At 37.8% G+C, this 21,980-nt stretch overlaps 2 protein-coding genes across 4 annotated transcripts in view; one reads left to right on the forward strand and one right to left on the reverse strand.

Annotated features, from left to right (window-relative positions):
• Positions 1-5,540, reverse strand: part of SLC4A1AP (solute carrier family 4 member 1 adaptor protein) — a 27,444-nt gene extending 21,904 nt beyond the window's left edge. For all 3 annotated transcript variants that reach the window (XM_063304713.1, XM_063304706.1, XM_063304697.1), the window contains exons 1-3: positions 4,948-5,540; positions 3,416-3,605; positions 1,037-1,162 (exon numbers count right to left, since the gene is read on the reverse strand). In XM_063304713.1, the coding sequence (XP_063160783.1) occupies positions 1,037-1,162; positions 3,416-3,605; positions 4,948-5,508 (877 nt within the window). In that variant the 5' untranslated portion in view covers positions 5,509-5,540. The remainder of the gene's footprint in view (positions 1-1,036; positions 1,163-3,415; positions 3,606-4,947) is intronic.
• Positions 5,516-21,756, forward strand: SUPT7L (SPT7 like, STAGA complex subunit gamma). The gene is made up of 5 exons (XM_063304723.1): positions 5,516-5,785; positions 9,917-10,575; positions 13,119-13,443; positions 15,686-15,923; positions 20,268-21,756. The coding sequence occupies exons 2-5, from the start codon at positions 10,163-10,165 to the stop codon at positions 20,531-20,533; spliced, it is 1,242 nt and encodes a 413-aa protein (XP_063160793.1). The 5' UTR covers positions 5,516-5,785; positions 9,917-10,162; the 3' UTR covers positions 20,534-21,756.
• Positions 21,757-21,980: the final 224 nt, after the last annotated feature.

Consider the following 21,980-nt stretch of genomic DNA (forward strand, 5'->3'; position numbering starts at 1 on the left):
CTTTACTTACAGTTGCACATCACTGTATACAGGTCTTGCATTCTTTTATCACCTTAAATATTTCTAGAGTTTTTTCTGAAATGATTCAAATGGATCTTTATGTTCAAAGCCACTCAGAAAAACCTAGATTGCATACCTACACACTGAATTGAAATAGCTCAGTCATCCATCAAAGGAGTAGTTAAGTTTAGATTAATTTTCAAAAATTAATTTTGAAAATAACTGAAAGGTCACCTAGACGTTCAACATCAGATGATATGCAGATGATACCCAAACTCTCTACTTTCTAATTTGGTCCACACTGATATCTACAACAAGTAATACTGTATGTGGCATTACCTATTTGGCATATAACCAAATAAATACCAATGACATGTTTTTACTAAGTAGAAATGCAGCATCAGGGAGTTCCATGTGCTTTAACAAAAAGGGTGCTCCTTAATTCATCCTTGTTCCTAGATGGTTAGTGTATCTTCATACAACTTTTTATTAGTCAATCAGCTCCATCATTTCCTGGAAAACCACAAATTAGGTTACTATTAAATGGCCTAGCAACAATCCAATTAGACTGTCGCAACACATTTTATAATAATTGCTTCTGAAAAGTGTTCGTTAACAGCAGCAAATGCAGTAGGTGTGACCAAGCTGTTGTTTACCTCCAATATTAACTACTGGAAACACTGAGTTTCTCAGGTCAGTTAAAAAACTAAACAATTTGGGGACTTAAAAGCTCAGCAGCAAATGTTTCCCTTCACTGGGAGGCTTCCTACAGAGACTGGATAGTGAGCTGTCTGAAATGCTTTAGCAGATCCTGCACTAAGCATGGGGTTGGACCAGATGACCTATAAGGCCTTTTTCAACTCTATGATTCTATCTACATGTACAGATTCAACATATGTTACTGGTTTTATATTTATTGTGGTTTTAATGGCCTAAACTGATACTTAAATATGACTGTGAATCAAACAGGCAAACTCAAAATGACAGCAATATGTCACCAGAAAGAGACAAATGCAGTGGACATCTGCACAAGTACCTTCTCTGTCAAAAAACCCTTGCAATGCCTTTTTGGGATCTTTCAAATAAAAGGCTTCTTGATCCTCCTGAAACTCAACAGCAATTGGATTTTCTTTACCTTCTTCCTCCTCCTCTGCATCTTCCCCTGAAAAATAAATGCTGGTAGAATTAGGCATCAGAGATGAATCAGAAGACAGTAACATAAAACTTTGATCTAACTTAGCATAGCTGCTGTTACCTAGTTTAGAACTCTGTTCTCAGAGTTGCCAGCCAGATGCCTATGAGAAATCTAAAACAAGACATGTTCTAGATCACACTTCTACTTATCTCTCAGAAATTAATTTTCAGAAGGATATTGCTTTCAATACTGGAGAAAATATAGCCATGATTAGTAACCACTGCAGCCTTTCATTTCATACATTTATCCAGTCCCATGTTGATAGGAGTATCAACTACCCATATTTTCCAGAAACAAATTCCAAATTTTAACTTTATGTGTTGTGAAGTAGCAGTTATTTTTATTCCCATCATACAGCTTCATTCAAAGATGATGTGTTTTACTGTAAGAGAGGGGAAGAAAAACTTTCCCCAGATTAACCTTTCTCTGACCGTGTGTGAATTATATTGCTTGAAATTTTCCAAGGGCTGAATGTTGTAACCTTCTAGTCATAGAAAATTGATCTGGTTGCTGTTTTCAGCATCTTTATTAGTTCTAAAAGGTTTTCTTCTTAATGCGTTGACCAGAATTTTGCACATATTGCCAGCACCAGAGACTGGTTGCATTATATTGACAATTTTGTTATAGATTCACTTTCTTAATAATTCTTTACATGGAATCTGATTTATTATGCACTGCTTTTTTCCAACTATGGAAAAAAGTAATGCTTTCATCCAGCTGTCTTTCATAACCCTGAGAATGCTTTGTTACTGGGTCATCAGCTGAGTTAGGAGTTTTTGCCCCAGTGTGTGAAGGCAACTGTATTCATAGAACCACATTTGCCACTTTAGTGCCCATTCTGTTAATATAGAGAGATTGCTTTGGAATGCCTCCTTGCTCTAGCCATCTAAATTATTTAGTGATATTGCTCCATCTCACCACTCCAAATATAACATATCTGGATAACTAAAAAGTACTAGTTCTAGAACAAGGGCTTGAATGATCCCACTGTTTAAGTTTCTCCACTGTGAGAACATCCATTTATTCATAATCTCTTATTTCCTTTAGTTAATTAATGAAGTGCCTATAAAGAACCTTTTCTCTTAGCACATTACTGGTAACTTCGCTTATGAGTACACAGGCTCTATTGGATCATCCCTAACTATACTTTTTTTTAACATTGTAAAAGATCTCCAGACAAATATAGAAAAGCCATCTCTTTATTATGAATAAGAAAAATCTTTCTCATTGCCGTACTAAATTTGTAAAAAAGACACAAGATCCTTTTCAGATCCCCCAATATTTTACCATTACAGATTAAATGATCCATCCCCATGGGGCTATGGAGAAGAGTGCTACTGGAAGGAGGACGTAAGTACTCGAGACTGAAAAAGTTTTAGAAAAGCATGTCAAATAAATCTGGTGGAACAAATTTATAAATTAAAGATTTGAATATGAATGTATCAATGTAAATCTATTTTAGGAAAAATATAGTACATCAATATAGATTTTTGATACAATAATATTTTATGTTTGGGAGAGAAGATGGCATGACTTTAGGTTAGCTACTTATAAATATGTCAAGCATGAAATATGAATAACTAAGCAAATTTAGCTATCTCAAATGGATCACTTTCTTCTTACTTGAGTATGGTTCCTACAGATCTGTCCAGCAAAATTCACTACAAGCCTTGATAAAGAAACTTGTTACTTATTTGATTGTATGAATGCTATGCTATGCTAAATTTACTTGTAATTTCTGATGATTTTGGTCATTTTTAACATTAGATTTTGTTTTAGTAAAAAAAACTTTTTGCCTCAGAGGATGATTTAAAGATAAATATAGTACTGTGAACTATAAAGATAACAGTTTAGCCAAACCAGAGACATAAGGTGGGATTCTTTGAATATAAACCAATTGCTCACACATGCCTGGATCCATTTTCCCAGAACAAAAAATAATGCATGTGTCTAGACATTTCTCTTGGGACATTACTGGTAAATTTTTTTATGAGTACACAGGGTCTATTAAATAATCCCTAATCATAACATTTCATACTAAGAATTTGTAAAACAACTTCAGATAGAATATGGCTGAGGAAAGTGGTAAATATGTAAATAGTGAGGAATCTTAATTCAGAAGAAAATTGCATTTGCAAAGCATCAGAGCAAATAAATGCAAAATATGCTCCATGAACACATATCACTGAAGATTCTGGCAACAAAATATTATATTCTTACCCATTCCCCAGGAACAGCTTAAATCATTATTCTGACTATTTTCGCTTCTTTTTATTTCCGTTTCCTTTTGATCTTCATCAGAATCATCCCCCAGCATAGTTTTTTCTAACTTGGCCTGTTGCTGCTTACGCAATTCTTTCAACTGGGTTACAGTCAATTCAGATTCAGGTTCTTGATCCTCCTCTGGCCCCTGGAGATTAAATTTATGAACTTAAAAATTGTATGCCTAGAATTAAGTCCTATTAAATTAACTGCGTCTTACTTTTCAGTGATTATTATCCAAATTTCACAGGTATTGCAAAAATAATACATGCATACTTGGAGACAGATTTTAGCTCATACACATAGACATATACACAACACATGTATGTATGTATGTATTTTAACTGGGCAGGGTAACATTCACACTACAAGAAAAATCAACCTCTCATTTATCCTAATTACCAGCATTCATGCTAAAGCTACCAGACAACTGCTAAAGACAGTGAAGACAAATGTGGTTGCAATACTGGAAAAAATCAGATGCAAGTTGCAAATGAGAGTAATGAAAACTATCAAAGGAGCTTTGTAATGTGCAGGTATCATATTCAATCAACTACTCATAACATTAAAAATGCAAACTTTCCATATTTTCTGCCTTTTTTGACATTGTTCACATGAGAGCAGGATTTTCTACTGTTTAAACTGTGTATTTATGTATACTAGCACAAGACTCAGATCTCCCACATTTTTATTAGCCAATCACTCATCATTTTTTTTAAAAAAAAGATGTAACAAGATAAAATTGTGCTTATCCCTTTGACATGTTCAGTACAAATCTTCAAGGAAAATAGGAACTCCTCAAAATATAAAGCCTACTGTAATATATAACCACAACACACACAACCACTTTGATATTTCTTATTTTTCTGTGTGGTATAGTTCTTCCTATTGTTCCATAGTGTAGATACTATAAAGAGCCAGTTTGGTGTAGTGGTTACGGCACCAGGTTAGAACCCCGGGAGACTGTGAGTTCTTGTCCTTCCTTAGGCACCAACCCAGCTGGGTGACCTTGGGCCAGTCACTCTCTCTCAGCCTTAGGAAGCAGGCAATGGCAAACTATTTCCAAAATTTTGCCAAGAAAACTGCAGAGACTTTTCCAGGCAGTTGACTGGAGTTAACACTGACTCAAAGGCACAAAAAACAAACCAACCAAGAACAACAACAACAAAACACCCATATTAAAGATCCCAATAACAGGCATGAATAGAAATCAACTGCCAAATAACCCTATTACCTTTGGAAGCCACACATCATAAATACAAAATAAATGTGGATGCCTGTCTCTGAACTGGCCCTAGAATTAAAGACTAACCTACATGGATAAACTTCAAAAGCCCATTTAAGAGATTGCTAGCAATATTTCCATGGGATACACTTGTTTTTTAAATAGTAACGTGCAGGACTTGAGCCACATCGATATGGACTCTCCTGCACCGGAGCCGTGCAGCTGTTGAAGGCTGCTCCCTCTAAAAGGGGCCTCACTCGCTCACCTGCAAGATGAAGAGGCGGCTGCTGCCCCCAAAACGCAAGACGTAGCCCACCCGGACCCGACAGTAGGTGCGGGGAGGGACCCTCGCTTTGTTGAGGAAGGTGCCGTGCGCGCTGTCCAGGTCGTAGACATAGAAGCCGGATTCGGGGCCCTCCGTCGCCAGCGGCTTCTCCCCTTCCGCGGAACCCCGCGGCGGCCGGCGCTGAAGCACGGCGTGGTGCCGCGACACGCACGGATGATCCAAGGAGAGGTCACAGCCCGGCGCGCGGCCCACCAGCAGCCAGCTCCGGCCGACGAGGCTAACACGGTCCAGCACCGTGCCGCCTTTTACCGTCTCCAGGCTGTAGCTGGAGGCGTCCTCTCCTGAGGGACAGCCTCCCCACGGTGGTTCCTGATACCCGGGAAGGACAGGGTGACAGGGGCCCACAGCAGGGCCGTGGGGGCGCTTGGGAGCCATCGCCTCAGCTTCCTTTCCTCGAGCGAGAGAAAGAGGCAACGGAGGGGGCAAAACCGGCTTCTTAAAATCCTCCGCCACCTCCCTTTCCTCGGTAGGATCCGCCATCTTAGCACATCCGCTTCTCCAACGCGTCCCCCAAGAAACTGCTTCCCTGGTACTTCGGTTCCGGGAGAAGCGGTCCTTTCCCAGGCTGTTGCGGAGGGAAGTGGGTGAGGGGAAGAAAGAAAGGACGCGGCCATGATCTCAGGGCCAAACGCTGGGTGCTATTTGGTATCTCCAAAAAGTTTCACCAAGCTGGCCTTGAGGGCTCCCTGAGGCTGAAGAATTCCTCAGTCCGCCGGAGGTCTTGTCGAGCGTTGCGGTGCTGAAAGTCTTTTGGACGGTAAGGCCGCGCGTTGTTGCTATGGTTAAGTTGATGACAGGGATATGGGCTGAAACCTCAAAGCCATTGCAGCCTCGTTCAGTGAATACAAACCACTGTGGTTACTCGTAAGGAATACAGGGAGAATTCGGGTGTGAGACAGTTGTGCGAGGTTCTTTTCTTAGGATAAAGTCTCGTGCACCAGCTTTTCTCCAGTCTGATGCGAACGAATATCCATGTTTACAGAGACGATGGGCTGCTAGAGGGCACTGGCTTAGAGAACGTTTGTGGATAAAACTGTCGTTCTGCCCTATAACTCTGACCACGCCTATTCATTCCCATGGTGTTCAGTGGCCTTTACTCCCAGAGAAGTGTGGATAGCAATTTAGTCAAATCACTTTTTAGCCTGTCAGCCCTAAAATCAGACAAGATCAACTTGATCTTGATCTAAGATCAGACCAAGAAATCAACTCCACATTAAGACTGAAACTACTTTTATTAAGATTGGCTATAGAAACAGAATCTTGCAAGTCTGATTATTTATTTATTTTTTGAATTTTGCCACCTCCCATCTCCCCCGATTATGGTTTACCACCTCTCTCTCTCATGCTACATGAATTAGGAAGTTGCCTGAGATGTTTCCACATTCCTCCTTCACTGTTTGGACTTAAGCAGTGTATTCCTTCTCATTGCTTTGCTAATGGATCTCCCCTCTCTCTGTCAAGGCCGTTCTCTTTGTTCTCTGCTGGCTGGGGAATTCTGGAAGTTGAAATCCACACATCTTAAAGTTGTTAAGGATGAGAAACACTGCTCTGCACTATCATCTTGCTGATGTTTTTAGTTAGGGTGAAAAGTTTTCATCACAGAAAAACTCACTTAAAGGATAATGAGGATGTGATCTAATCACTTACTTTAAGGGTGATACTATGAGATGGATCACTGTAGCATCTGACTGATGTACCTGAAGGTACAGTGCAGTCTAGGCACCACTGTCTGGATATGACTCAATAGGAAAAACCAGAACTACTGCAAAAGAGTGCCTCAGCTCAAGCCTGCCAAGCTGTCCAGGAGAATAGGCTTACAAACTAGACACATTTCTGTGTTTATTTTCAAGGAAGTAGTAAGTGTCCATGTGAAGAAAGAGAGCATCTTCCCCTCTGGATCAATCTGACATCCTCCATATTTCCTGGGAATTATGGGACCTGTACATACCAGATTAGGGAGTGCTGCTCTAGAACCTCAGACAACTTTAAGAGCTAGAGCTGGTCTGGAGTAGAAGTGCTTTAATCTAAAGTATGTGGAGGCTTAATCAAGGTTAAAAGCAATCACATGCTTAGAACCCAGTTATAAATGTGAGCAACAACAACAAAATATTTCCACCATTGTTAAGTAGTTTCATCTATTTACAGGACATGGAACCTGTATGAGGGAGCTTAAGCTCACATTCTGGCTTTGTCATCAACTTATGTGAATCTAGACTCATTTAATGAACTACAGATCTCATATGTATTAAAATGAGCAGAACAGCTATTTGACTATATATCATGAGCACAACTTCTGTTGCTAGAAATAGATTTATATTACTTGCTGATCTAATATACGTGACAAATATGAATGAGTTCAAAACAAACTTGCAAACTTTTTTGTGTAGGTATATATTAAAAAATCACATCTTGTTCCAATTTAGCTGGGTGGCTTCATGGAGATATCCATGTAATTTTCTTGGCAATAGTACAGAAATTGTATGTTATTACAGTACCTTCTTTTGCTACCTGCTACAATTGATATTTAGGTTATATGGCAGCATTCCCTTGGCTGTCACCAACTGAAGTCCTAATCCTATATAGTTTGCTATATAGGATTTTTTTTAAAAAAATGTGTTTACTTCATGAATAAATTTCAGCTAGAAAGCTAGAAATGTCCTGTTTTGTTCATTCTGAAGTATATAATGTATTCCTGAAAATTGTATCCTGTACTGTGCAATTAAGAATAGCACTGCAGGACATCTTCTCCTTGGCTTTTTGAAGTTACTCTAGTCTCTTCAGGATTATAAACACTTTGCATAAAAAGAGGTAAAGTAAGGATTGCTATGCTAGATTCACTTTCCTTTACTGTCATTCTTTCATTCCTACAAAAGTTAAAAATGACTCTGCATCAAAGACCTCTGTGGATAGAAGCTATAGGCAGCCACATAATAGCCTTGGAGAAGACAGGCACTATTGCATGTGCTCTTTCAACATCTGATAGGTGCTTTTCCTGAGGTTGTCTGCTTTGGTTGCTGTTAAAATCTAACTTTCTTCTCTAAACTCCAGTTCTCTTAGAAATATCTTCTCCCTCCATGTAAAGGACATGTGTAGTATGCTGTTTGAGAACTATCTTTCCCTTGTTCATAGAATATTTTCCAGTTGTAAAATTTTTAAAATTCAGAATAATATATTTGTTATTTTCCTGCTTCTAGAAGGGCCACTGGTTGTGTGTCAAATTTCATGCTTTTAAACCAAGATGCACAATTTTCACCAGTCTGCTAACTGGAGGAAATACAATCTAATTCATAAAGGTGATATGAAGGTTAGCATAATAAAAGTAATAAAGCATGATCCAGATTAAAAGTTAACATTGTTATGAAATTATGCATAAATAACTCATGGCTTGGGGTCTAAAATCATCAGTAACATTTATTGTTGTTGTTCAGTAGTTCACTTACTTCTGAATCTTTGAGACTAAATGGACATAATTTTGCTTGGATTGTCTTGGTAGCTCCCTCTTTATGTTCTTGTAAGCTCTTGCTTTTGTGATCAATGATAGCACATAGCCGCCTGGTCTTCTGTCAGTCTCCTTTAGGCTACATTCAATTTTTCAATTCATCAGGGTTTTCACCAGTGACTCTTGCTTTCACTTTATGTGTCTAAAATATTTAAGGTGAGCAGTAGGAAGAATGAAATTAAAAATAGCTTTCATTTATATTTAATTTCATTAATTTTTTTAGAGAAGGTAAGAAGACACCCACCTTCAAGTAATGATATGGGGAAAAATCATTTTCCTATCATGTAAATTTAGTAATTATTCTGCACAGTATCTTCTCCACTCCATTTTAAGACTATTATATGACTGCACATTTCATAATCTCTTTTCCTCTGATCTTCCCCTGCTCCTATGTGCATGGATACATTATGCAATCTTGGAGGCTCTTCTTCCATTTGCTAAAAAGAATAGAAGGTACTGTATCAATGCCAAAGGGACACATTTTTGTTGGTATGTCTGTTAAAAAGTGTGGTGATTTTGAAGATTAGTTGTTGCTTGGAAGGAGTTCTTTGCCTTGTGGATGTAACTCTTTTGTAACATCTAAACATCTAAACTTCTCTATCTTTTCTTTACTTCTCTGTGTAGTTACTTTTTCTCCTCACAATACAGTTGCCCTTTAATCTTGCCCAATCTCCATCTGTTCTTTTCCTTCTTCGTTGCTGTTTCTGCTGGAAGGAAGGAGATTGTGTGTGTGTGCGTATTACCTGCATGTTCCTCTGTATAAGAGTGGTTTCTCTGTGTGAGAGAAAATGGTTGGTATATCCAATGGGGGATGAATTAATTTTATAAAAGAGGTACTTTATTTTATAGACCATTAATTTTAATCAGCAATTAATGTAATTTGTATAAATATTTAATTACATTGTATAATTTTGGAGCATGGCTTCTTGCAGGTATACATATAGACATGCATATATGCATATACATATTTAAGTGTGCCACATGCATATATTTATAGGATGAACATAGGGAGCAATCTCCAGGATTGGTTTCAGTTGGAGTGGCAACCTTAGGATTGGCAAGGTGGAGAAACATGTTCTTACATAGATTTTTTTTTCTGTGTTTATATTTTTACCACTTCCTCTTCTTTTGGGGAAGAATGTCATCTTGAACTCTCCTTTAACAACAACAACATCGACAACAATTTTTTTTCTGCAACATACAGTGGTGAGATCTTTCTTTATCTTTTGCACCAAAGATTACTCAGACAAAAAACCCCATGGCTATATTTCCTTCAAAAATATAAAAGGCAACAGTTACTTGGTTTTGTCTCTAGCTTTGATATAAATTCATGGATTTTTTTCTGAGACAAAACTATAACTTCTTGCCAATTTCTTTTTTTTCCTCTAGGGACATGGAGAACATTACTGCTTAAAGAAGATGTTGCTCAGTTAACTCATATAGACTGTGTTACTTAATGAATTCTTCAGCTGCAATGAGAACTCAATAGTACATTTTTGGATTCTCTGCTCCCCACAATTTGCCAGATCAAAAAATTAATCTTCAACAAGGATACTGCAGAGTCAGTCTTCTTCATAGGACAGTCACTTTGTTACCTGAATATTTCTAGTATTACTCAGTCAACCAGTAAAAAAGATGCTCCGCTACTGGGGTGAGATTCCAGTTTCCTCCAGTCAGGCCAACCGCAGCTCCTTTGATTTGCTTCAACGGGAGTTCCGTACTGTAGAGGTCCAGGATCCTCCATTGCATCAGCCTTCGTCTAACAAGCCTAAACCCACAACCATGCTCGATATTCCTTCAGAGCCCTGTAGCCTCACCATTCATACTGTCCAGCTGATCCAACATAACAGGAGGTTGCGCAGTCTCATTGCCACAGCTCAGACTCAGAACCAACAGCAACTGGAGGGTATCAAGATGGAAGGAAGTGAGCCTTTGCCAACTTGTCCTGGCTCCCCACCTCTCCCTGATGATGTGCTTACTTTGGATAGTAAAATACCCAAGGTGCCATTTCAGTTGAGGCACAGTGATCCAGAAGGTGACTTTTACAGGTGTGTTGTAGGAACTTTGGTTTAGTGATAATTGTGCTTGGATTGAGCTGCACTAATCTGAAGTTTATAGTCCAGTGTGCTCACTACCATTTCCTCCTCCATTTCCATTATCTTAATTTTAAACAATTCTTTTCTCATGAGATGATCCCTTGCTGGGTTCTGGTCCCTTACAGTGAAGCTCCTGCAAAAATACCATATTGCACTATTTGTTCATTTATAGGTGTGGAGGCAGTGTTGCTGTATGGGTACAGTCTATTTGTTCTAATCACCTGGAAAGACCCTTTTTACCTTTTATATGATTAACTTCAATCTTTTGCAGTTGTTCAGAAATAACTAGTCTTAATAACATGGAACATCAGGAACTAAGCCGTGGCGGGTTTGGGACACCTCACCATTTCAAATCCCAGTCCAGAATCCCATTTCTGCTTAATGTCCTGGGATCTTAGGCATGGAATGGATTAGTCACACCTCGTGTTGTGTTCTTCTATCCCACATTCAGTAGCAGTCTGCCATTGAACTGCTGCCTCTTACTTTTTAAAACCAGCACAGCAAACTATGTGTATTCTGAGACTGCTAGAGTCTCGGAATCCAGTACTGATACTACAGAAAATGCCAGCCTGTCACTGATGGTAATAGTTAAGGGTGGCATCTGCTGCAACTTTCTATTGCAAAGAAAGAAAAAAGGATAATTAGGAAAGGAATTGGTACTGCTAGATCAAAATCAGAAAAGGTAGAGAACAAGCTTTTCTATTTTTGAATATTGGATGCTAGTCAATCTTGTTTATAACTTACTAGCATCATTCTTTGTTTTATCTGGAAGGAAATTTGTATCAGGAGATGGAATTTTGTTACACTTCAATGGCTCAAAAATACAGCCCAGCAGGTGTACTGTTTTATAAAATAGAAGCAATTGTAAGAAAGCCATCTTTGCTTTCCTGGACCTGTTTTCAAACTATCATTTATCTTTGAAAAGGCCAATAGGTTCAGCCTGTAGTTTTATTTGAATGGACCTCAGCTTTTTCTGCACCTATCAAATCAGCCCAAATTCCTTTGCTTCATGCACTGATTGAACAGGAAATAGGCCACTGGAATTGGCTATTTAAACTTGCTATGTGATTGAGTTTCTTATCACTTCCTCTGAGAATGTTTAATGGACAGAGAGCTATCATTTTTAAGTGATCAAAACAGAAAATGACCCATTTTGTAATGTCTGAAATGTCACTAACACTAAGCCCTGTTTGGTTTATCTAGCTTAACAGACTTGTGATTTTTCAGAAGTGTATAATCTCTCTCTCAGCTGGAAAAGAATAGGGATATGTCAACATTTTACTATCCAGGGGTGTCTGCAGCATGACAAATACCAGCTCTCTGATAGAACATATGTGTTGCACAGAAAAGGCCTCAAGTGCAGTCTTCATATGATTGAGGAAAAAAACCTATTTGAAATCCTAGAGATATTTCCCCAGTTTCCTTGAATCTGATGCCTTCTGGATGTGTTAGAGGATACCAGCCAAGGGTGAAAGGAGCTCTGTTCAGTACATATGAGAGGCACTCATTTATACACTATATTGAGCTAGATGTATTTACAGTATGTTACAACTTTATATTTTAATATTATAATTCCATATTGCAGTTTTGTTAATCAAGCGTCAGAGATCTGAACTGGAAAATTAGATTTGTCAGTTGACTGTTGTTATTAGACTCTCAAATATTTTATAAATATAAAATATTTATAGTTCACAGAACTGAAGCTTTTCTTATTGTTTGATTAATCTACAGGTATGGTTAAACAGAAGCACATTTTTTCCAGAACATTATTTGTAAAAACAGAAGGAAATTAGTCTTTAGTAGAATGGAGATTCATTATAAGGTTCTCTAGTTATTCTCATGAATGTCTGGTTTAGGGAATCTTAACCTAGTATTTTTGACAGATTTAAGAAGTAAACCTGTTTTTAAAAATAAAAATATTCAAGTTATTTCAGACAATAATCCTGCAGGGAATTTTTTTTTAAAACATGTATATATTACAGCTTCCAATCTCAGCCTAATTTGAAGCCTGATCCTAAGGCTGCTATCTCTAAAACTTTAGGATAAAGTTAGTGTTACAAATGTTTAGCATATTTGATTTCAAATTTCTAAAAAGAGTTTGCTCTAGAAAAGTTTGGATTAAATAGTACAAATATTCAATATTTAGCTTTAGCACAGCAAAAATAATTTGTATTTTGTTGTAATTAATATGAATATGTTGCCTTGAGCTAAAGTTTAAAAAGTTAGATATGATGTTTTAAAGCAAACACTTACTGTTAACTCTGAATTTTTTGTGTGTGTGATAGCATTCTTTTTATTGTATATTTTTACTTCAAAAAAGCTAACTCTGAAGTCAAACCAAACGTGCTACTTGATGCAGGAATGTTTTTTGTGTTTCACGCTAGGTATCCCAAGTTAGCTAGGATGTTAGATATGCTTTAAATATTTGTTCCTAAACACATTAGCATGCCTTCTGTCTTCCATTTTCATTGTTATTGTACATTCTCTGATTTTAGAGGCAAAGGAGAGCCAGTAATAGAGTTGAGTTGGACCTCTTGCCGCCAGCTTCTTTACCAGTCTATAGCTACCATTTTGGCTCACGCTGGCTTTGAATGTGCCCATGAAAGTGTTCTGGAGACTCTGACAGACATTGCTCATGAATATTGCCTGAAGTTTGCCAAACTTCTGCGTTGTGCTGTGGACAGAGAAGCTCGGCTTGGGCAGATCCCTTTCCCAGATGTTATGGAACAGGTCTTCCATGAAGTGGGCATTGGCAGTGTGCTCTCTCTGCAGAAGTTCTGGCAACATCGGATTAAAGACTATCATAGCTATATGCTACAGGTGAGGAAAAGTGTAATCAGAGTAAGACAAATGAACAGATTCTCATAATAAGCAGTCTTCACACTTCTTTGAAAAGCCTAGCAATAACACCTCATCTTGTTCACATGTATTTTATTGGGCTCTTTTAGTCAATTCCCATACATAGTCTCTCATCCACTACAGATAGAATGGAAAAAGAGGCTGAATAGCATTGGTATACTACTGTCCCCTTGCTCCACTGTGCATGTTCCTCGACTGGCTTCATGTAGATATTGATTATGATGAGACGTGGAATTCTGTGTCATGCTGCAGTTTAAATGACATGGGGCTAAGCATATGTCCCCCATGCTACTCTCTGGAAAAAGTTATAAAGGAAGGTGAAGAACCATGTTCTCATTGTGCCTCTTCTGACAGCAGCTCTCAGAACAGACATTAATTTTTTTCTATTCCTGAAGATTAAGTTATCCACATCCAATTTTAACATGATTAGGGAATGATTCAGTTATATCAAGAAGTAATAGTAATGTTTTCCAGAATTTTGTGTGTGTGTGTGTTTCAAGTCAGTTTTTGACTCTTGGTGGCCATCTGGACTAGTCCCTGCAGTTTTCTTGGCAAGGTTTTTCAGAAGTGGTTTGCTATTGCCTCCTTCCCAGGACTGAGAGAGTGACTGGTCCAAGATCACCCTGCTGCTGGAGGGAGTGGCAATGAATATAAAACAAGTCCATTAATCTTGGAGAACCATGTTTTCTAACTACAATATAGTGGGCTAGCCCATGATGGCTATGAAATTTAGAGCTGGTTCTACCAAGGCAGCCTTGGTACAGACATTGAAATTCTCCAGTACTACCATACTCAACATTGTGAACTTAAAATGATTCATTACTCAGCCCAGCATAGGGATTTGGTGCATTTGTGAGGAATTTCTCCACTGCTTCATTTCAAATTGGGATTTTCCTAGAGATGGTAAAATCCCTTCTTTCAGAATTCCCTAGTATTTAGGAGTTATTTTCTAGATTGCTAAGTCAAGTAGATACATGAAAGAAGTGAGCCGCCCAGAGTTGGTATAAGATGGGCAGCTATATAAATGTTTTAAATAAATAAGTGGAAATTCTTCCTTCCATCTGCAGCTTATAAGCAGTTCATAATCAAATGTTTGATTGTGAACTACTGCAACTGTGTTCTTTCCTGCACTGTTTTCCCCTACTCTGAAAGAACCTCCATTATACAGAAGGAATTTAGATACCTGGTGACTTATCACACCAAGACCTGTGATTTCTCTTTTGGGGATCTTGGTATTTTTTACACAAGTTTGGAGTCGAGGTAGAAAAAAGAACCATTTTGCAAAGCCTCCCATACTGCTTAGTTAACATCAGATCAAATCAGAAGCATCTGACTCGAATCTCAAATGTGATTCCAATAATGGGATTCTAATGTGCTACCTGAATGGTTTACAGAAGCTTCATGTTACAAAACAAACAAAATCATCAGCCAAGATAGGTTGACTAACCTTTTCAAAGGCAGGAGATGCATTTTTAAAAATGAATTGTTTGGCCTTCAAAGGCTGCAGGTGGTGTGGCAATGGCATAGTGACATCATTGGAAGAGTAAGACTGAAATTTTGGGACTTTTGTTGTCTTGTTTGGAGTTGGGAGGTTTTTAAAAAGTAAAATAAGCATGTATAATTCAGTGGAATTGGCACAGAAATATTTTGGTGGGGTTAGCTATTGGGACAGTATTCAGTTTCTTTTTGGAAAAAAGATTAATAAATACAGTTGAACAATAACTACACATCTTATTTAGTTTGTTCTAAATAAGTGAATGGGTGAATGTATTACACCTACCACGATTGTGGGCTTTGTGCAGTCCATTAGCCAGGGATTAATTGCATCAAGACACAATGATCTGGTTTGTACATTGTGCGAAATCTGGTTTCCATAACCAAGAATTGATAAACTGGAATTGGCTGATCATGAACCATGGTTTATAAATCACAATGGCTAAGTTCCCATGAACACATATAGCCCCAAAGAAACAAACAATGTTATGGCTTAGTGTGGTGTGTGAACAAAGCCATTGCTTCTCTAGTTTATAAGATCCAAGCAAGTCAGACACAAAGGGAGATGGAGGCTAGGGCATGTAGGAGGAAAATGACATCTTCATGAGGGTGAATTTGTCATGAAGGCAGTGGCTGTGTTGTACCTTCATGCATCTAACACTTTATTACAATCAAGCTGTTCTTTCTTTACTCCATGGCTTATCAATAGGTTAGCAAGCAACTCTCTGAGGAGTACGAAAAGCTTGTAAACCCTGAGAAGGCAGCAGAAGATTTGAAACCTGTGAAAATCAAGGAAGAACCTGTCAGTGACATCACATTTCCCATGAGTGAGGAGTTAGAGGGGGATCTGGCATCTGGAGACCAGTCGTTGCCTGTTGGAGTCCTTGGAGCTCAGAGTGAACGATTTTCATCCAACTTGGAAACTGAGGCCTCTCCACAGACCTCTGGTACATATTATTTAATTTTTATTTATTTTAGTCAGGCTTATACACTGCCTCAGTCATAACTAATTCTAAGTACCCTGTGTTCCTAGTTACAGTAAAAAGAGGAAAACAATAAACACAATGGAAAAAAACCCCCTCACCTATCATACTGTATCAAGGAGCAATAATGTACAATTCTATACAAAACAGAATAACTCGTACTGTAGGAGGGGCTCAGTCACTCTCAAAGGCCTTATGGGACAGCTAAGTCTTAATGGGTTTCCTAAATCACAACAGAATAGTGCCAATTAAATTAATATCAAGGAAGATGCTATTAGAGAGAAAGGGGAGAAATGGGAAAATTTTTATTATGAAAATGTGGCAGGATATGGCTCATTTGCTCTAAGCTGGGGTCAGCTGTCAGAATGATGGCCATATTTGAAAACTTAATTTTTTTTGTGGGCCCTTTCACAAAATGGTTGCAGTGGCAACATCACTAGTTATAAAGTATCAGTCTTCTTGTGCAAGCTGTCGCCATCTCTACTCTGCCGTCCTGCAAGATGTTCCTGACTATTCCTGCTTGTCTTTGTGCTTTTCATGAACAAGTGAGGAGACGTCCAAACAAAGCTCTAGGCTGCAGGCACTCCTTAACTTTATATTTTACGAAGGTTTGTGAGACCAATATGAGGCCCAGATGCATTTTGAAAAATATATATAGTAGAAGTTGGTGCTTTGCTCTGTAGCATTTCAGCTTTTAATTTTTAAAATAAGTTGAAATACTTGTGTTTTATATTAAAAAAAGAACAGGTGTCCAAGGGTACTTTGGTACCTCTGGGTTTCCCAGTTCTGGGTGAAAGGTTGTACCTGTATTGTGGTGCTGGTAGAAGGAAGATGCTGGGATATCAATGTAGTAGTTTTATCATTTGTCATGCTAGCTTGTCTATTAAGCCTTGAAATGTTATTTAGTTTTTAGAGGGTAAAGGCAAGGTTAGAGGACAAAATCAGTAATCATTTTTTAATTAAAACAGCTAGGAAAAAAAACCCTATAGCTTACTTGAAGGAAATTGCTAATGATGTCTTTTGTGAACTGGCCCTTAAAATGTTAAATTCACTTCTAGCTGAATTAAATTTCTAGCATTAGATAAAGTTAGCTTGGAAATTGGTTGTTAACAAAATGCTATGTTCTTTATAATTTTTTAAGCCCTGAGGAGTTGTGATTTGCTTTTTAATGCTTGCTGGCTAACAATCTCAGAATACATGCCATCTGTCCACTGCTTGTACTTACAAACAACGCACTTTAAAGTTACTGCTTAGGCTGCCTTAACACTAAGCTGTAATACGATTTTTTTGGTTTTGGCTTTGTGTATGATGTGAACACAGTTGTTAGGGTTTGTAAACCATAGTTTATGGCTTAATGTGCTGGATGAACCCAATCAATTGCAATGCATTCAATAAACCATTGTTAATCAAATAATGGTTTTTATTACACCGTTCAGTACTTTCCAACTATTTTGCATGCTTTTATCTGCAGTCAGGAAAGTAAAATATGCTTTGCCAAACCAAATGTTGGTATATTCAGCTTTCTAGTAAGATTCTCAGTCCAGTTCCACTGATGTTTCTTGGAGAATCTGTTGCATTTAAATGCAGTGATACAGTTGCATGCAAAAGTTCCAATCAAATGCTATTTTTCAGTGCATCCCTAAGTGAACAAAAGCTGACACCACTTCTGCATAGTACAAAGTTAATGTCTTTCTGCAAATCTGAATGCATGCTTGCTATTTATATCTAGTTGCTTACAGATTCAAAATAAAAAAAAACCAGTGACTATGGCAGACATTTAGACACCCTTCCAGTTCATCAGTACTTTTTTCCTCAGGAAGTTATTTATAAATAACTTATAATCACTTCCAAAGGTGATTCACTTGTTAAAGCTATAATTATCAATTGAAGATAATTCCACAAGTGAGCAACTACTCAGATCCTGCTAAGCTTGTGATTGCCATTCTGCCTATTTTCAGCAACTCTGGACTCTTCTAAGCAGCTCTTTGAGCAGGGCCGTCCGTGGGGAAGGGTGGTTAAAAACCAGTCAGATTGGTAAGGCATGACTCTGCAATCAAAGCCGCACCCTTTTTACATTTTGCGACACACATTAAAAACATGGCTGCAACTACCATCTTGATGTCCTTGTTCCCCCACCTGCTTCCCCACAGTTACCTCTGTTTCTGAGCATTTGAAAATGAAAATTCTCTTTTACAAAGCAGGGAATGGCTATAAAAATGTCCAAATGCTTCTTGCTAACTGAACTATGAGAAACACTGTTAAGAAACTGAAGTGAAATGGAACTGTTGAAGTCAAGGCACAATTGGGTAGGCCAAAAAAAATCTGTTACAATGGCCCCAAACCAGTCAAATCTACAAAACTGGAACCCCAAATCACTTCAAATAATCCACTGAAAATATTAAGTGGTACTGGAGTTGTTTTCCACAGGTTCACCATATCTGCAGGGGAGAGTCATCAGAAGAAAACTTTTCTCCAACCTCATTATAGAAGTCATTGAGTGAAGTAGGTAAAGGAAGTCTTGAATAAACCTCAAATAGTATGGAACAAAGTGCACTGATGGAACAGAAATAGTACTTTCAGCCACACACATAAGATGCATTTGGAGGGGAAAAAGGGGGTTAAATGTTCAAAAAAAGAATACTTTGCCAACTGTTAAGCTGGGGTTGCTCTATTATCCTTTGTGGTTGTATGGCAGCCAGTGACACAGATAGCATTATGTAAGTGGAAGGAAGAATGGATTCGACTAAATATCAACATATTCTAAAAAATAATTTCAGTGACACATTATGGAGTCATTATGTGAAGACCTAGCTCTCTGGAGAAGTCTATAATACTGGGAAAGGGAAGAAGAGGGTAACGAGAGGCAAGGTGCAGGGACTTAATTACAGCGGTGATGGGTGCACAGTTGTAAGACCTGAAGGAAGGTTGGGGAAATATCCAGAAACAGAAACTGAAAAGAAGTTGGATATTTTACCAGGACAGTAATCTGAAACGTGGCTTCTGATCAACCATGAAGTAGTTACTGGAAAGAAAGACACAAAGTTTTTGGAATGGCCTTCACAATATCCAGACTTGAATATTGAAAATGTGGAGGAAATCTCAAATATGTAATGCTTACAAGATGTAAGAATATTTCTGTACTAGAAGAGTTCGTTCTGCAAGGAACAATCAAGTTAAATCTTTATTAGGGTCACAGATGAGCATAAGCAAGGAATAATGGTAAAACATTCCAAAAGCAAGAATAGAAAGACATTTAACTGGCTGTTTTCTGTGCCAAAGGAGTTATTACAAAGTACTAACTGAAAGGGTCTCCAAACTTAACATCAATTATAGTCTCTGTTTTTGTATTTTCAATCTAAGCAACTGCACATAAATATTCAGCATGCATTCAATTATGCAGGAAGACATTATGTCCTGCATTGTATGATGTAGAGGTTGGGTCATCTTCTGTTTCCTTAGACATGCATTGAAACATAATTTGATCAGGGGTGCCTAAACTTTTACAGCTGTAAGGGTTTGAGTTTGGAAAAACAGGTTAGGGACAGATCATCATGGAGATAATCTGTCTATGTGGTTGCCAAGGGTTGATACTGAGTTTTCTACAATGCCTTGAAAATGTGAAACACTTTTACACTGAGGGAAACAATGCAGCCAAGTTATTCCTAGGTCATTTGGGAACAATCACTCATTGCTTGAAGTGGGTGCATTTGTATTTGAGGTTAATGTGTTGGCAGTATATTAAATCTAATTATCCAATAGTAGATTAATGATTGTTAAGAATGTACACTAGGTGTTCTTTTTTTCTTGATGAATCTTCTTTTTGTTAGATGGCCTTTGTTAGGTTGCAAACAGTCCTCTGCAGTGCACACTTTAGGTATATTTATATAGTATTTTAAAATGACACAAAGTGTGCATCTCTTTCAGGAATGTTAAGTGGGTTCTATGGTGTCATCTTCTTATTCTATTTCCCCATCTTCAGTAGTATCAGAGTATTTAACCTAGTCTATTGCTTCACGATGAGTTACTCATGCTGTTGGTTTACTCTCTTTTCAGAATTCATTGAAAGTAAAAGTTTTCTTACTGCATAAGAGATGCTGAAAACATTAACAGTACTTGTATAACTCTTCTCTGTTTTTAATACGTTGTTTAGTCATTTAACCAGTTCATTGGTTGCAGTGCTTCTCCCCCAGCTCTCATATTTATGAAGAGTTACAGTTTTGCATCTTTTATTGATTGATGAGAAAGTCCTTCTTTCCTCCTTCCCTCCACCCCTCTCCACCCCCCTGTCCCACTCTCTTTCTCTGCCAGGTGGTGAGGTGAACACTTCCCCTCTTTGGAACTTGGCCCCGGTAAAAATGGAACCACAAGAGAATGAGGAGGGCAATGTTCATGGGCACCATGGAGTCCTGGGCGGTGATGTATTTGAGGAGCCAATGTCAGGCATGAGTGAAGCTGGAATGCCACAGAGTCCTAATGGTTCTGAAAGCAGTTATGGTTCTCATTCACCTGATAGTTTGATGGGCTCTTCACCAGTCTTCAACCAGCGCAGCAAGAAGAAGATGAAGAAGATGTGAATTATGGCTGGGAGATACTGAGAGTGGGAACTAATTCAGCAAAATTAGGCCTGTGATCAAGAAAATAAGCTCTGAGTTGATGGATTTTGCATGCTGTGATTACCATTCTACCTGTGATACTTCCCACTAGCTGAAAGTCTAGATAGCTTACAATGGCACAAACACCATACACAGAGGTAACATTACTTTGGCAAAAAAAGATGTTTGAGTGACTTTTGATGAGGAAAGACAAGAATGACATCAAATCAATCAACTGTGATTCCACATGGAATCTTGTAAGCCAGTGTAGTTTACAGCTAGTTAGATTTTAAAAAGTTTAAATGGTGGTACAACTTGCATAAATGACAATTTTGTATTTCTACATTAAATGGTTGACAGTATCTTTAACTTGAAAGATGGAAAATATTGAAGAGGCATGAACTGTATGAAGTTGTAATAGAATTCTGTAAATTCCCTTTAACATTTGCTACATATTATACTTTTCATTTTTGACTATGAATTTATATTTTGAAGAACGGGTTTTTAATATATGTAGAATTTTTGTTCCAATATAATTATAACTATTACTCTTGAGTTTTGGTCAAAATCATGGCTGATAATCTGCTTTTCTTTTTAACAAACCAACTTACCATATATCAAGGTAGGAGAAATTTGGAAATGGTAAATCTTACGTGTGTTTTTATGGTCTTTATGTTATTTTATGTTTTTAATATTTTTATATTTTATTGTATAGTACACAGATTGTTGTGACCTACCCAAGGTCTACAATTGGTGCAGCAAACAATTTTTATGAGCTAAATGAAGCATTTTTTTAAAATATGCATAATTTCATTTTCCTTATGCTAGTCAGAGGCCAATTTACCTGGAGAATTCACCCAGCTCTGCATGCAAATCTCTTATGACTGAATAATAAAGTGATCTCTTAATTTTTTGTACCAATTGGATTGCACTCTGAATATAGTATTAAGCCTAACTTGAATGTTGCTGAGAGCTTTGAAAGACAGGACACTTTCAGAACTGTGCTCTTAGTTCATTTATTATATCACAATGTACTATGCCTTTAGAAGTTTGGGGTTTTATGTTGATGCACAATGCTAAATCTAGACGGACACTTTATTGATCTGGGGAGGGTTTGTATGATACATGTTTTTAAATGTTTATCTTTTTGTTTGTTTGTTTATTAGCTGTTCTTGGAGATAGGTTTTTTTTTAAATAAATGAATGTTTCCCTGTTCTTGATATCTTTTGTTTCATTTCCTGTAATTTGAAGTTTCCAAAATCCTTTTTATTGTACCAGAAAATAGGCTTTTGTATGTTGTTGTTTATGTCATGAGTAAGGATGACGAGCAGGGGGCTCCCTTCCAGACTGTTAAGCGCATGCGTAGCACTGAGGAATTGGTCAGCCATTCAAAGAGACACAGATCGGGACCGCCTTAACCTTTGAGGTT

The sequence above is a fragment of the Candoia aspera genome, chromosome 1 (genome assembly GCF_035149785.1).
Source record: "Candoia aspera isolate rCanAsp1 chromosome 1, rCanAsp1.hap2, whole genome shotgun sequence".
Taxonomy (NCBI): Eukaryota; Metazoa; Chordata; class Lepidosauria; order Squamata; family Boidae; genus Candoia; species Candoia aspera.